General features: G+C 39.0%; 2 protein-coding genes across 2 annotated transcripts; both read right to left on the reverse strand.

Moving 5' to 3' along the window:
- Positions 1–2214: 2214 nt before the first annotated feature.
- On the reverse strand, positions 2215–5777 carry LOC148159595 (red-sensitive opsin-like). The gene is made up of 6 exons (XM_088005379.1): positions 5675–5777; positions 3425–3721; positions 3158–3326; positions 2755–2920; positions 2407–2646; positions 2215–2313 (listed from the first exon to the last, which is right to left on the reverse strand). Exons 1-6 carry the CDS (start codon positions 5775–5777, stop codon positions 2215–2217), a joined length of 1074 nt encoding a protein of 357 aa, XP_087861505.1.
- Positions 5778–10368: 4591 nt separating this feature from the next.
- On the reverse strand, positions 10369–12385 carry opn1lw1 (opsin 1 (cone pigments), long-wave-sensitive, 1). The gene is made up of 6 exons (XM_088005380.1): positions 12250–12385; positions 11604–11900; positions 11317–11485; positions 11080–11245; positions 10745–10984; positions 10369–10650 (listed from the first exon to the last, which is right to left on the reverse strand). Exons 1-6 carry the CDS (start codon positions 12347–12349, stop codon positions 10552–10554), a joined length of 1071 nt encoding a protein of 356 aa, XP_087861506.1. The 5' UTR covers positions 12350–12385; the 3' UTR covers positions 10369–10551.
- Positions 12386–14208: the final 1823 nt, after the last annotated feature.

Below are 14208 nucleotides of genomic sequence, written 5' to 3' on the forward strand. Positions count from 1 at the left end.
TGAACACTGTCACTGTGCTGGGAGTTGGAAACTTAAACGAGCAAAAATTGTCAACTTTTTCCACAACAAGCTCAAGGTTAACGTCAAATGAGGACGATGAAAAAGGTAAGTGTAAGGGAAATCACTATCAAGTCACATATGTGGCACTGAGCCATATAGGAAATGCTGCGTGATTTAAATATTTTTATGATGCAAAGCAATGACTGTCTTGTCAGAAGAAATATATAGCACCAAGCACAGCCATGAGCCCACAAGTCCAGAAAGGACTATGATATTTTTTGGATATTATTAGTGAGGAGTACGGTGTAGAAGATAATGGCAGGTACAGGCATTTCAGTTGAATTGTCTGGACTTGGGGTTGAATGCTCCGGCTTTAAAATGAGAAAACTGTAAATCGAGAAAGGAACGTTATTCGTTGTGTCATTTACGGCTTTGAAGATAAATGTTGATAATCTTGAAAAATTTTGGTTACCTGAGAATTTATAAAATATATTCCCAATTTAACAAAATAAACAATCTGATAAGTGTTTCTTTAAGTTTTTATTATGACATGTTACTGCTGTCAGTCACTCACAACTGTAATTCAGGTTCATTAACTAGACAGAAATTAGCTCGCTTAAAAAAAAACTGGTAAGTATCAGAATGACTGCTTTAACTGTGCCAAGCCAAACATCCCAGGCAAAATAAATGATCTTCAAAGCACCCAAAACTGCATATTTAAGAAATGAGAAGCACTGTCAAGTATTATCAAATTCAAAGGAGCAAAAATTAAAAAAAAGAAAAGAAAAACAATAAAAAATGTGTCTTTGACAGGGTCTTAGCAAAGCATCTGAACATACAAAACAGTAGAAAGTGCTCTAAATGACCAATATGCAAACACACATAAACAGTGGCATAAATGCCACAAACCTGGTTAATGAAAAAGGAGACAAAAAAGTAAATGCAAAATAACAAAAATTACTATTTGATTTTAAAACTGAGCTTTCTAACAAAGCAAAGAGTTACATTCTACACAATCAAAAGATTTTGCTGTGTACAGAGAAAGAAAGCATTCTGGTATGTTAACAGAAGGCTTGTACAGAGTATTGAAGTAGCACCAAATACGGAAGCAAAGCAGTACAGATTTTCCGGTTACTGTTGACATGACTTATTCCAGCCAGTGGGGGGCGTTGTTCAGCTAAAACTCAGAAACCAACTTTCAGAAGTTTACAAAGTTCTGTAGAAGGGTCACTTGGAAAAACAAAGAGATTTTAAAAAATGTTATTTATTTCTCATTTTAACATAAAAAAACGGTATGATAAAAAAAGCTAAATGATCAAAATAAAAAGAGTGGGGAAGTCATATCAACAATAAAGTCAAAATAGGCCTGCCATACGTAGCTTATAACCTTTTACTTTGTAAAAGGAAAATTAGTTTGTCAACATACAGCAAATAGTGGTGGGCCTGGATAAACACTTTTGAGTAAATTGAAAGGTCTGTAATTAATCAATCACAATTCATTACCTTTTAAAGGAAAATGTTACATTGAAACATAAGCATTTAAAAAACCTTTTTGAAACTGAATAATTAAATAAATGGACATATGAACTCAACATTTATTGTTTTTAATCTCTTATTTCCGTTATTCAACCATCAGATTGGTGCAAAGTGCAGTAATGTGCATTCAGATTTCAAGTGTTTCAGGATCCCATTATCATTCAGTTAACTTGTCTGAAAAATTCTTCTTTATAAATTTGAACACTGACATTAAAGTTGAGATGTCTGTGTTTGCTGCTGTTTGTTTATTGCAACACATTTCGAATTGAAATGGTATTTTAGCCTTGAATAGCTTTAGTAATAGGTCAAATCACTTTTGGACAATGTGTAAACAACAATAGTCTTTTCCTCCCAGATTGTTTTTTTTAATTGTTTTTTATCGAAAATTAACCCCCAGTGGTCCAAGAGAAGCGGCATTGCTATCCATAGTTGTTGTTTGCAGATGTGGCTTGTGCATCAGCTTTATATATTGTACCAGAAATACAATGCAAAGGTTCCATCTATGAATGTACAAAAAAAAATTTCATTAACTGCATTCAAATTTTTAACATGTTAAAATCTTTGCAATTAGTTATTCAAAACTAACAAGTTACAGTTACAGTCCCTAATAACAAACAAACAATAAGCAGCTTCTGTACAGGTAAAAGTTGTATTTCCAAAACCGAGAACACTGACTGTTTATTCAGGTGCAACAGACGAGACCTCTGTCTTCGATGTGGACACTTCGGAATCATCATCCATCTGTTTGCCAAAGAGTTTCATGATGCATGTGCGAAACTTTGAATGGAAGAATTGGATGAAGATTAAATACGTTAAAAATAATCGATATGCTCAATGCAATAGATGTGACAACTGGAATGTTGTGCCCACCTGTCGGTTCATGAAGACATAGATAACAGGGTTGTAGATGGTGGCGCTTTTGGCTAAATATGCAGGCATGGCAGCGGCCAAAGGATGGAAGGCGTATCCAGGGTTGGCTGCGGCAAAGCAGGCAAAAGTGGCATATGGTCCCCAGCAGAGACAGAAAGCCAGGATCATGACTACAACCATCCTGCACACTTCTCTCTCAGCCTTCTGGGTTGATTCACTATCTAGCTGCTGCATAGCAACCTGTGGTCAACAAAACATGAGGACAGATTTGAACAAGCTTTCTTTAATGCTAGAATAAAACTAACAGCTAACTAACAGTAACAGAAATCTGTCAAGGATAAAACTTACAGCACGGATGGCCAACCACACAGCCAGGTAGCACAAGATGATGATAGCCAGAGGAATGATGCAGCATGTAATCATGAGGACAATCATGTAGGACTGGACTCCAGGGTCTTCATTTCCACTGAACACATCAGGTCCGCAGGACGTTTTCAGTCCATGAGGCCAGTACCTGATACAAGGAAATATTTTAGCATTTGCTTTGCATTAAACAAAGCTTGTTCTGCTGATTATTGGGGATACAAATACTTCATAACCAGGAGATCCAGTAGATTACCAAGGGGGGGTGAGGGGAGGCTATTCTTTGTTTGTTTTCATTGATCTGTACAGCACTTTGAGCTGCTTTTAGTATGAAGGGTGTTTTATAAAAAAAAAAACTGATTGATTGATTGATTGATTGATTGATTACCTGCTCCATCCAAAGATGGGAGGAGCGCACCACACTGCAGGCCAGACCCAGGAGAAAACTATTCCACCTGTGGCCCACTTGGCATCGAACTTGACATTTCCAAAGGGTTTGCACACAACTATCCATCTCTCCCAAGAGATGATGGTCAGGGACCAAAGCCCAGCAATTCCTGTGCACAGAAAAAAGGATGACGACATGATTCTTCTTTAGGTTTGATTAAAATGAATTTACTGGTCTGGAACTTAACTTACCACTGTGACAACTTACCACAAATTGAGACAACATAGCCTTCAAAGACACACATTGGGTGTCCCAGAATGAAATATCCAAAGAACTGGTTGCACACACTGATGGTGCTGGCAAAGACCGTCTCTCCAAGATCAGCGATGGCAAGGTTGACCAAGATCCAATTGAGAGGATGACGAAGTTTCTTGAACTTTGCCGTGGCCACCAAGACGAGGCCGTTGGTGAAGACTGATAAAATGACCACGATACACATCCAGACCGTTGCGGCATCATAAACCCATCGAGGAGCGATGTGGTAGTTTGGTCCTTCAAAAGGATCTGCAAGCAAAGTCCGCATCTTAGAGTCTTATTCAAACGACATTGCAATTCAGAGGTATTTGCCTTTTTAAAACGATGCGTTTTAATGAGTAATATTACAAATATGTTGTATACTGGCATATGTCAAAAAATACCAGTAATTTCTTTACTGCTATATGTAAAAATTGCATGAAAGTGCAATATTTCTTGCCAATCATCTCAAAAAATGAAATTCATAGTTTGTAGAATTGTTACACATAGAGTGATATATATATTCCTTCTCTTTGTTTTTTGTAATTTTGATTATGGCTTACAGATAATGATAATGAAAATCACAAAGTTTTACCACAAACCACAGATAATAAGTACATAGTGAAAAAGCTCATTAATGAAGACTCATGGTGTCACGCCTTAATTGGCTAACTAACTCAAAGTTCTCAAGGGCTGATGTCCTGCAACTTTTAGATGTCTCTCTGTTTCAGTACACCATGTTCCAATATTAGCTCATTCGCTAATATGAGCTAATGAGCTCATATTAGCATTCACTAGCATGCTTGTCCGCATGCTAGTGAATCACTCTAGCCATTTAATTCAATTGTGTAGCACAAAGCACACATCTAAAAGTTGCAGGACATTGGTTCTTGAGGACTGAAGTTTAAGAACAATGCTTTAAATGATCTCCCTGCTGACTGGATAATGTCCAGAAGACAGTCATGGGCACCATGCATGAGAAGGCTAATCCACAAAAATCCATAGCTGAATAATCTAGTTGTTCACAGAGATCTCTATCCAAACATATTAACAGAGGATGTAGAAAAGTGTACACCAACAGCAGGGGGAACAACAGCCTTGAGAGGATTGTCAAGTGAAATCCAATCTAAAAGAGCCACAACACACAGATCAATACTAGACACGGGCTACAAATGTCACATTCCCCATGTCAAACCTCTCCTGAACCAGAGACAATGCCAGATTCAACTTCCTTGGGCTAAGGAGAACAGGAACTGGACTGTTGTGCAATGGTCAAGACTCATTTTTTCATCTTGCATTTCATCTGGAAATCAAGTTTCCAGTTCCTGGAGGAAGAGTGAAGTGAAGAGTGATTGCTTGAAGTGTAGTGTGAAGTTTTCCCAGTCAGTGATGTTTTGGGGTGCCATCTTATCTTCTGGTTATGGTGCACTGGATTTTATGAAGTCCATAGTCAATGCAACAGGCTACAATGACTTTTTAGAGAACATCATTCTTCCTTCTGCTGACAAGCTGTATGGAAATGCTGATTTTATTTTTCACCTGCCCACACTGCCAAAGGTACCATAAGTTGGTTGAGTAACCATGGTGGTACTATTCTTGATTGGCCAACAAACTCCCTGACCTTTAACACTATAGGAAATCAATGGGCTGTTGTCAAAAGGAAGATGAGAGACAACAAGGGTGGTGACCTGAAGGCAGCTATCAAAGCACTCTGGGCTTTTATCCACACCTAAGCATCACCACAGACTGATTGTCTCTATGCTATGCCACACTGATGCAGTAATTCATGCAAGAGTAGGTCCAACCAAGTATTGAGTGCATAGAAATGCACACTTTTGAGAAGCCTCACATTGAAAATTGAAAAAAATAAAATAGAAGCTGCTCGAAACATTGAACTATTTGTGTAATGAATTTTATAAAATGACTGTTTCACTTTCTGAAATGACTGACAAGAAATATTGCACTTTTATGGAATACAAATTTATTTTCAGATGTCCTAATACATATGCATACTAATGAGACTGTATTCAAATACAACCAAAACAATGAAACACTTGTCAAATTCTCCAAAACTTCACTTGTCATTTTATAAGCAGTTCTTTTCACTACTCTTATATTTCAGATTGTAAAACTCTACAAATGTATCTACAAATCTGGCTTGAATAAATAAATCTCTAATAACAGCATGTCTACACACTAAATGGTTCAAAATAAAAAGCATACCTCTTGTTTGATTGCTGTTTGTGTATGTGAATGCAGAGCCCCTTGTTGTATCCTCATTGTGCCACCTGGCAGCAAACGGCTGTTTTCTCCAATCATCTGACATCCTGGTCTTTGATAGAGATACTTAGTTGTCGTTTATAACCTTGAGAGTTTTGCTGGGTGCCTCACATCAGACTTCAGCTTATATACCCACGCTTCACAGAACTCTGATGGGATTAGTTTAAAACCAGCTACAGGAGCCCTTCCCCCCTTCCCTGAGCAGAACCCTCACCTGGGCAAACAGTTTGGACGATGCAACCAACCTGGGACTACACTTCCCCCCTACCCCATCTCGACTTTCCAGGAACATAATCCAGGATCTTGTTTCAGGACTTCAGCTCTCCGTTCAACACTACCTTCCATCAGAAGCTTATCCAGCTCACAGCGCCAGCCTCCACCTGTCAGTAAATCAACATTTTCCTCACTGACTGGCAGCAGCAGGAGAGGTCAGGCAGCATCTTCTTCTGCACAAGAACCATCGGCACTCAGAGGTCCGTGTTTGCTCCTCTTCTTTCTTTACACGGATGGTTGTACTTCAGCGGATCTGTCTGTGATCTGTCTGTGATGTGAGCATCTGTAATGTTCACAGATGCTACTGTTCTGATTCAGGACAGTGATGAGTCTGTGTACAGGTCAGCAACCTGGAGCTTAACTCACTCAAGACTGTTGAGATCAATCCCACGCCATCCTCACCGACACTGTCTACTGTGAGATCCTTCCCATTCCCACTAGGAACTTTCTCTAGACCTGAAATCCTCCTCACAGCAGGACAATCTGCAGCAGGAGCTGCCAGCCATCTACACAACCATTATTCAGTTTGTCCGATGGTTTGGGTTAGTCACAAAACAGGACAAAAGAGCTGACTTTTCCTGTATTCATGACTTATACAGGTGTAGGGACAGGAAGAGGACATCTAACATTTTTACAGACCACACACATTCTGCACACAAACGATCTAGGCAGGTTTCGACTGCCTGTCACCTGGCAGTGGTTGCACCTGAATTTCCCCACTCCGGGACAATAAAGGGTATTTCTATCCTATTTTTAGTATCTAACCACTGGCCATCTTTCTGATGAGCAAAAGAAGAATACTGGGAATCAAAACTGTGTACATTTCCTCTAATTGAACGTTGTCTTTTGGTTTTGTAACAATATTGTAGAAATGTATATTAATTTGCTTTCATTTCCCATGCTTATGTTTAAAATGTCTGTTCATATAGAACACAGTATATCTAAAGTCAAACTCATTGTTTGTGTGACAAACTTGTTCAATAAAACCAATTCTCATTCTGAAAATTTCATCACACCCATGGGCGTGACTTGGCAGATTGACATGCTCAAATGTGAAGATAAGCACCAACTCCGCTACGATCCTGCAAGGATGACTCGTTATAGATGATGGATGGATTAACTTTTTATGACGTATTACATTTTTTTCATGCAAAGGAGACTGCCGAATGTGTGTCAGGAATATGGAAAAAAATGTTCAACGGTTCATTAATACCAAATAAAATATCTTTCCTAACTCCTGCCACACATTTTTAGTGTCAAATATGTAAAATTTAAGCATTTCTTACATTTTGGAAATTTTAATGTTTAAAAGTTAGGACAAAGCATCAAAAGACTAGAATTAATACATTTACTAATTTCTTATCTAACATGCTAGACATGAAAAGTTGACATTTGAGCCATTTAGTGTAATACTATTCCAAAGGCTTAAAAAGCAAGTCAAAGCTTTCAGACTTGATTAAAGAAACATGAATAACTACAGATCTTCACAGAAATGTAAGAAATGTAATGATGTCCTTTTGTTTCTTTAGCCTTGTGATGTGAGACAGAAAGACCCCTAGTAGTCTGATGTTTGTGCTAAACCAGACGATCTGGCACTCTGGCCACAAGACTTAAAAGACAGAGCGATGGTTACTTCAGAATACTGCCACACAGTAATGAAGAAAGGGGAGAAAAATCCTGCCTAGTCTACAGTAAAACACACAACTCAGTTGTACGCTCTTACTTTAGGGTGTAAATGCTAAACCTGAGCTCCAGTGGTTTTATGGACTGGAAAAATATCTATGCCCATCTTTAGAATCAAAGAAATCATGAAGAAATACCAGACTTTGAATGACAGACTTGATCAGGCAAGAAAAGATCTCAGAAATGCTGACGTTACTAAATGGAAGGAAATTTTAAAAGATCAGTGGTTATTGTGACATGATTGAAGAGCAGAATATTGCTTTTAGGGAACACAAAAAGGTTGTATGAACACAGCAATAGCATGTGGAAATCACACACTAAACTTAGTTGTTGGAGATGCTACCAAGTTTTCTGTTATATCACTCAACTTCTTCATAGCATAATTGTACTCCAATGTATACTGTCCACCTGTGGTGGAACTACATAAAAAGCAGAATGTATAAACTTCAGGTGACAATGATGGCATGAGGATGCTGCCTATGATGCCACAATGGAGTAATGCCACTCAGATGTTCATAAATGCCAATGTACCAACTTGTGTTGTGCTTTGAAACCTTGTGGACAGATGTAGGCTAACAGACTGTAAACATCATGAACCCCGTACAAAGCTCAGCTATATTGTTGTCTAGCCTGTGGAATCACCAGCGGCTTTACGGCAATGGATGAACAGTTTTATTGTGTCTTGTTTATTAGTCTGTTTTTTTTTATTATGGACCATGTATGTGTCTGAATAAAACGTATTGATTAATTGATTGATTGATACAAAGACACTTTGTACAGTAGGTCTGTTCACAGATGTTGCTGTGCCCATCTTTGGACAATTTTCCAGGGACATGTGAAAGACTTCTCCATCAAGGCTTTGCCCACAACAAGATCGTGTTGGGTGTGGACTGTGAAAGCATCTCATTACCAGCTGCCTGACATTGTCAACGTTCTAACTACTCAGAAGGAGTATGTCCAGGAGAAGAAAGGAGAATGTTTGTCAAATGCTGATACCCTTTCCAAGGACATGACAAAATTCTCTTCTTGGCGAGTACAATAGTTTGGTATAATGTACTGTAGAACATCAACAGCCAGTAAGACCTTGCAGAGCCCCAGTGTGTCCACTGAGCCAGTAAGAAGAGAAACATTGACTGCAACAAAATATCTTGAGGATTTCAGAGAAAACAGAGATTGCAGAGACAGTTGAGGAGAAACAGGAAATGACAGACGCAGTTTGAGTATGCAGGGAGAGAGGAAGCACATTCAACTCCAGGGGAATGTTTTCAAAAGAGTCTTTCCTCCACTTAGGCCTTGGCGACTTTTAGTGGAATTTATTGTTTTGGTCTCAGGGTCTTGATGATAAAATGCACAATTTTGTTATGGTCTGAGTTGTGTTCTCAAATTTACATAAGTGAAAAGGAAAGTCTGCAAAATCAGAAGAGGGACTCTGGCAACAACTTAACAGTGAGGTAGGTAAGATGTGGTGGAAGGCTGAAAGAGCTTGTTGTCCTGATGGTGTCTTCAGAAGCTTGAGAGGGGATTTCTGGGATAAAGGAGAGATTAGTGGAATGTGTTGGGGGGAAGAAGCACACATTGTTATCTCAGCGGGCAGCAGCTGTCTTAACAAAGTGGAACTTTGTTTTAGGGTCAGCTGTACATCCTGTTTTTTCTCCTCCAGAAAATAAAAGTCCCCAGAGCTGTTGAATTTAAAGTAATCCAATTGAGGTTAGAGAATGTAAAAAATACAAAGAACTACCAGGATCATGGATCAACATTAAGTACTTTTCCTTCACAGTTAGACCAGGAGATCTCGGAAACAAAACCAAAACAACCAAAACTAGAAAGACTGAGGGTGTCGTGGTCCAAGGGCAACAAACAAAAACAAAATAGAGAAACTTCCCAAACTTGGTCAGGCGAGTTGAACCTCAGGAGGTGCAGCCTGATCTAGCAACACAGCCGCAAAGTCCACAAATGTATCTCCCACAACAAAATGCACATAGAGAATATCAGAAATATGCTAAGCACAAAGAAGTGAACTGAAATGACAGGATCTGGAAGGAATAAAATAACAAATCCCCAGAAATTCACAGAAAACAAACACTACGGGGAACCAAAACCAAACACTTGTGCATCAAGACAGTCTTAAGTCTCAGATCCAGAGTTCAAGTTCAGTCTAAGTTGAGTTAGAAGTCTTTGATTTATGCGACTTAAGTGTGAATCGATTAAGAGTACATAGTCTATAGCTCTTTACCAAGCCCAAAGTTTCGCACTGCAATCACCAATTTATGCACACGCTGATGGTGGTGAGCTACTACAGTGTAGCCACAGCTGCCCTGGCAAAGTCTGACAGAGGCTGCCATCCACCAGCACCACTGGGTCCTTTGACTGCCACCCGCAGGCAGGGCAGGGGAAGTGTCTTGCAAAGGATGCAACGACTGAGACAGAAGGAGCTAGAACAAGCAACCCACGACAAGCTCCTATCATGCCTAATTTTTTTATCCAATTAGTAGAGATTTAGAATTTGTTTTTTCCCAGCCTTAGTAAAGTTATTCGCGTCTGCTATCTGCTTTAATGGTATTCATTTTCATCTTCCATACTGTAAAAAGCTAGGTGATCTCAAAACATCAATTAACAGAATGTTCGCATTGTTCTTTCAAAAACAAAAACACTGTATTACAAAAAATACACAGAAAGCAAAATTTAAATAATGCCTTATATTTTATATTAATTTCAAAAAAGATCAGTTACACATTCAAGCATAATGCAGTCATTCTCTTTTTTTTCCTTTTTTTTTTGCAATACAACTATGTTCATTAAAAGAAAACAAACATACAATAAATAGTTTCTGTACAGGTTACAGGTCCAAAACAGAACATGAAGGTTTATGCAGGAGCCACAGAGGAGACCTCTGTCTTTGATGTGGACACTTCAGAACCATCATCCACCTGTTTGCCAAAGAGCTGCATGATGCATGTGCGGAACTGCAAATGAAAGAGCAGAGTGAAAGTTAGATATACAACAAAACACATATTTGTTATGAAAAAAACAATGTGACAACTGTGTCGCTATGCCCACCTGTCGGTTCATGAAGACATAGATAACAGGGTTGTAGATGGTGGCGCTTTTGGCAAAGTATGCAGGCATGGCAGCGGCCAAAGGATGGAAGGCGTATCCGGGGTTGGCTGCGGCAAAGCAGGCGAAGAAAGTGTAGGGTCCCCAGCAGACACAGTAAGCTACGATCATGACTACAACCATCCTGGACACTTCTCTCTCAGCCTTCTGGGTCGACTCAGATTCCTTCTGCTGCATAGCAACCTGTAGCCAACAAGACATAAGGTCAGATTTGATCAGGCTTTCTTTAGTGCTACGATAAATCTGAAGAAAAAAAAGCAGTGAGGGATAAAACTTACAGCACGGATGGCCAACCACACAGCCAGGTAGCACAAGATGATGATAGCCAGAGGAATGATGCAGCATGTAATCATGAGGACAATCATGTAGGACAGGACACCTGGGTCATCGCTTCCACTGAACACATCAGGTCCGCAAGACGTTTTCAGTCCATGAGGCCAATACCTGATACAAGGAAACAATCAGTTCTTGCTCTGCTGATTATCGAGGATATAAAAGCCACATAACTAGATTACCTGCTCCATCCAAAGACGGGAGGAGCGCACCACGCTGCAGACCAGACCCAGGAGAAAACTATTCCACCTGTGGCCCACTTGGCATCGAACTTGACATTTCCAAAAGGTTTGCAAACAACTATCCATCTCTCCCAAGAGATGATGGTCAGGGACCACAGAGCAGTAATACCTGTAAAGAATATAGATGTACACATACAGTTTAACAGACCACAAAAACGATTCAACTTTAGGTTTTATAAAAATTAATTTACAGGTCTGGAACATAAATTAACACTGAGACAACTTACCACAAGTTGAGACAATAAAGCCTTCAAAGACGCACATTGGATGTCCCAGAATGAAATATCCAAAGAACTGGTTGCACACACTGATGGTGCTGGCAAAGACTGTCTCTCCAAGATCAGCAATAGCAAGGTTGACCAAGATCCAGTTGAGAGGATGACGAAGTTTCTTGAACTTTGCCGTGGCCACCAAGACGAGGCCGTTGGTGAAGACTGATAAAATGACCACAATACACATCCAGAGTGTGGAGATATTGTAAACCCATCGAGGAGCGATGTGGTAGTTTGGTCCTTCAAAGGGATCTGCAAGAAAACGTCTGTGTCTTAGAATCACACATGGTCAAACTTTGTTCTAATTCAGAAGCATCGTCTTTTCTTAAACCTCACATGTTGCCATCATGACTTCTGTTACATGTTGCATGTAACTGCAGACTAATTGGTTGGTGTTTAAATAAAAATGGAGCAAAAATCAAAATGTTCAAAAACCTTACACTATAGTTGATGTTGTGCTTGTTAGCATTAGGTCAAATAGAGGTTCATAAACTGCAGCACATCTCAGTCCGGTGATATTTCAGGTTGTAGAACTGTACAAAAATCAGTCTCTACACAACACCGGGTCTAAACACAAAATAATTCAACAAAAAAAGCCTACCTTTTGTATGATTGCTGTTTGTGTATGTGAATGCGGAGCCTCTTGTTGTATCTTCGTGCCGCCTGGCAGCAAACACCTGTTTTCCCCATTCCTCTGCCATCCTGATCTAGAAATAATGTTCCTCAGTTCTTCTTCTCACTTGTCACCTCCCTAGCTGATCTGCACTTCACACTTTAGCTTTTATACCGACGCCTCGGTGACCTCTGAGCGGATTACTTCACAATCATATTACAGACACTGTGTGCCTTTTGGCACGGATCTTACCAGACAAAGTGAAGCACTTTTTTTAACTACACTTAAAAGATCTAATAAGGTTAAGACACTGAGTGGATTTCCGTACTTTCACCCAATATATGGATTATTTGGAGAGTTTTCATAGATACATTTCTGACTGTTTTATGTATGACAATTCCAGGAGCCTAGTAACAAATACTTCTTAAAATTGGAGGTGTGTTAACATAACCCTGTGCTTTATATAGGAAACAAATACACTTTTACATTTGTTTTTGCTGTCTGGTTGGCTAGAAAGGACAGACACCTCTTAAAGCTGATTCTGAGGATAAGAAGAGATCTGTGGCACTGTTACCGTGACTGTTGTAATTGCTGACATGTGGAGCAAGTCGGACACCTTTAATCCATCCGGAAAGAAGATTCACCTCAGAAGATTGGATTTTTTTTTCCTACCCACCTACTGGGCTACTTTTCACGTCATTGTCGTAATAGCATTATTGGGCCACGGCATCTGTTCCGGAAAATCCACTTTCTGAAAACTTTGCTTTCTAAACTTTTGAAACACTTTTAATTATGTTCGTGGAGTTTTTATTTTATTTTGTGTTTTCAACCGTTTATGTTTTACCACCATTAGCCCTAAATATGATGAGGGACATCTTAGGTTAGGACTAGGCAAGTAATTCAGCAGGGATTTGCAGTCCAGCAGCAAACTCTTGATTGCAAGGTTTTTTTATTCCTTCTGCTCAGTCATACATATCATGCTGATTGGGGGTTTAAAATTAAGTGTACTGCAGCAACAACACCGTAAGGATTTGTGTCTCTGTGTTACGTGTCCAGTGTATACCCTGCCTCTCGTTGATTTTACAGAAGACCTCATCCCACTGAACTTTCTCAGACATGTCACTGACCCATTTGATAAACTGGGTCTTTCTGTATTGAGTCTCATTTCTGTGTAATACGTTAAACTAAAAGTTGAGTTTTGGAGTTTCTCATTTAATGATTTCTATGGTTAATAATCTATAATTAGATATTTTTGCTTTTTTAGAAGAGGTTATACATCTGTCACAAGCAAAATAATTACTGTGTTTCCCACCTAAGGAATGCAAGAGTGCCAAAGTTCTGCCGTCTTGCAAAATGCATTTGTTACATGTACACAAGAGACATTTTGGATAGGAATTTGAAAAGGATATTCCCCCTCCCCCATTCTATGTAATTTGGGATTGTTCTATTGCAAGTTATCTGGATATTCCAGTTGCTCTCGCATAAAAAAAATAAAAATACATCCTAAGTTAATTGAATATGTTATATTCATAGCAGTAAGCAGAGAATATGGATTAGCCGCTACAAAATTTTGCAAGTATGTCTACATAATACTGTGTGCAATATTCGTATCAGGATTGTTTGGACTGCAATAGTTGTTCCCTAATATTTGTCAAGTGCTATGAACTTGCATTTTCCACGCTAATGTAATATTTAGCAGGTTGAACAGAGTATCGTGGCAGCAGATAAAACACAAATAGCTTTAACCTAACAGGGCAATGGAAAAACAGATGGGAAGCGAGGAAAGGAGAAAACATTCATATCGCAACTGACATCAAGATATTTAATAAGTTTGACATTCCAATATTTTATAATATTGTACAACTCTGCTTGGAAACACTCTGGTGTGTCTAAGTTAACATGATTTTATTTTTTGTCATGCTATTGCTAATTTGTTTTGTGTTCCTA

This window comes from Poecilia mexicana, unplaced genomic scaffold (assembly GCF_051168715.1).
Source record: "Poecilia mexicana isolate PSO_F unplaced genomic scaffold, ASM5116871v1 scaffold_5, whole genome shotgun sequence".
NCBI classification, from domain to species: Eukaryota; Metazoa; Chordata; class Actinopteri; order Cyprinodontiformes; family Poeciliidae; genus Poecilia; species Poecilia mexicana.

What these genes read in the sequence shown, in the direction of transcription:
- LOC148159595 (XM_088005379.1), bottom strand. Translation starts at nt 5,777, where the DNA reads ATGTCAGATGATTGGAGAAAACAGCCGTTTGCTGCCAGGTGGCACAAT. An exon ending in CTATGTTGTCTCAATTTGTG is followed by an intron (nt 3,327 to 3,424) that starts GTAAGTTGTCAC and finishes TTCTGTGCACAG; the next exon opens with GAATTGCTGGGCTTTGGTCC. An exon ending in CCCATCTTTGGATGGAGCAG is followed by an intron (nt 2,921 to 3,157) that starts GTAATCAATCAA and finishes TCCTTGTATCAG; the next exon opens with GTACTGGCCTCATGGACTGA.
- opn1lw1 (XM_088005380.1), bottom strand. Translation starts at nt 12,349, where the DNA reads ATGGCAGAGGAATGGGGAAAACAGGTGTTTGCTGCCAGGCGGCACGAA. An exon ending in CCCGTCTTTGGATGGAGCAG is followed by an intron (nt 11,246 to 11,316) that starts GTAATCTAGTTA and finishes TCCTTGTATCAG; the next exon opens with GTATTGGCCTCATGGACTGA. An exon ending in ATGTCTTCATGAACCGACAG is followed by an intron (nt 10,651 to 10,744) that starts GTGGGCATAGCG and finishes TTTCATTTGCAG; the next exon opens with TTCCGCACATGCATCATGCA.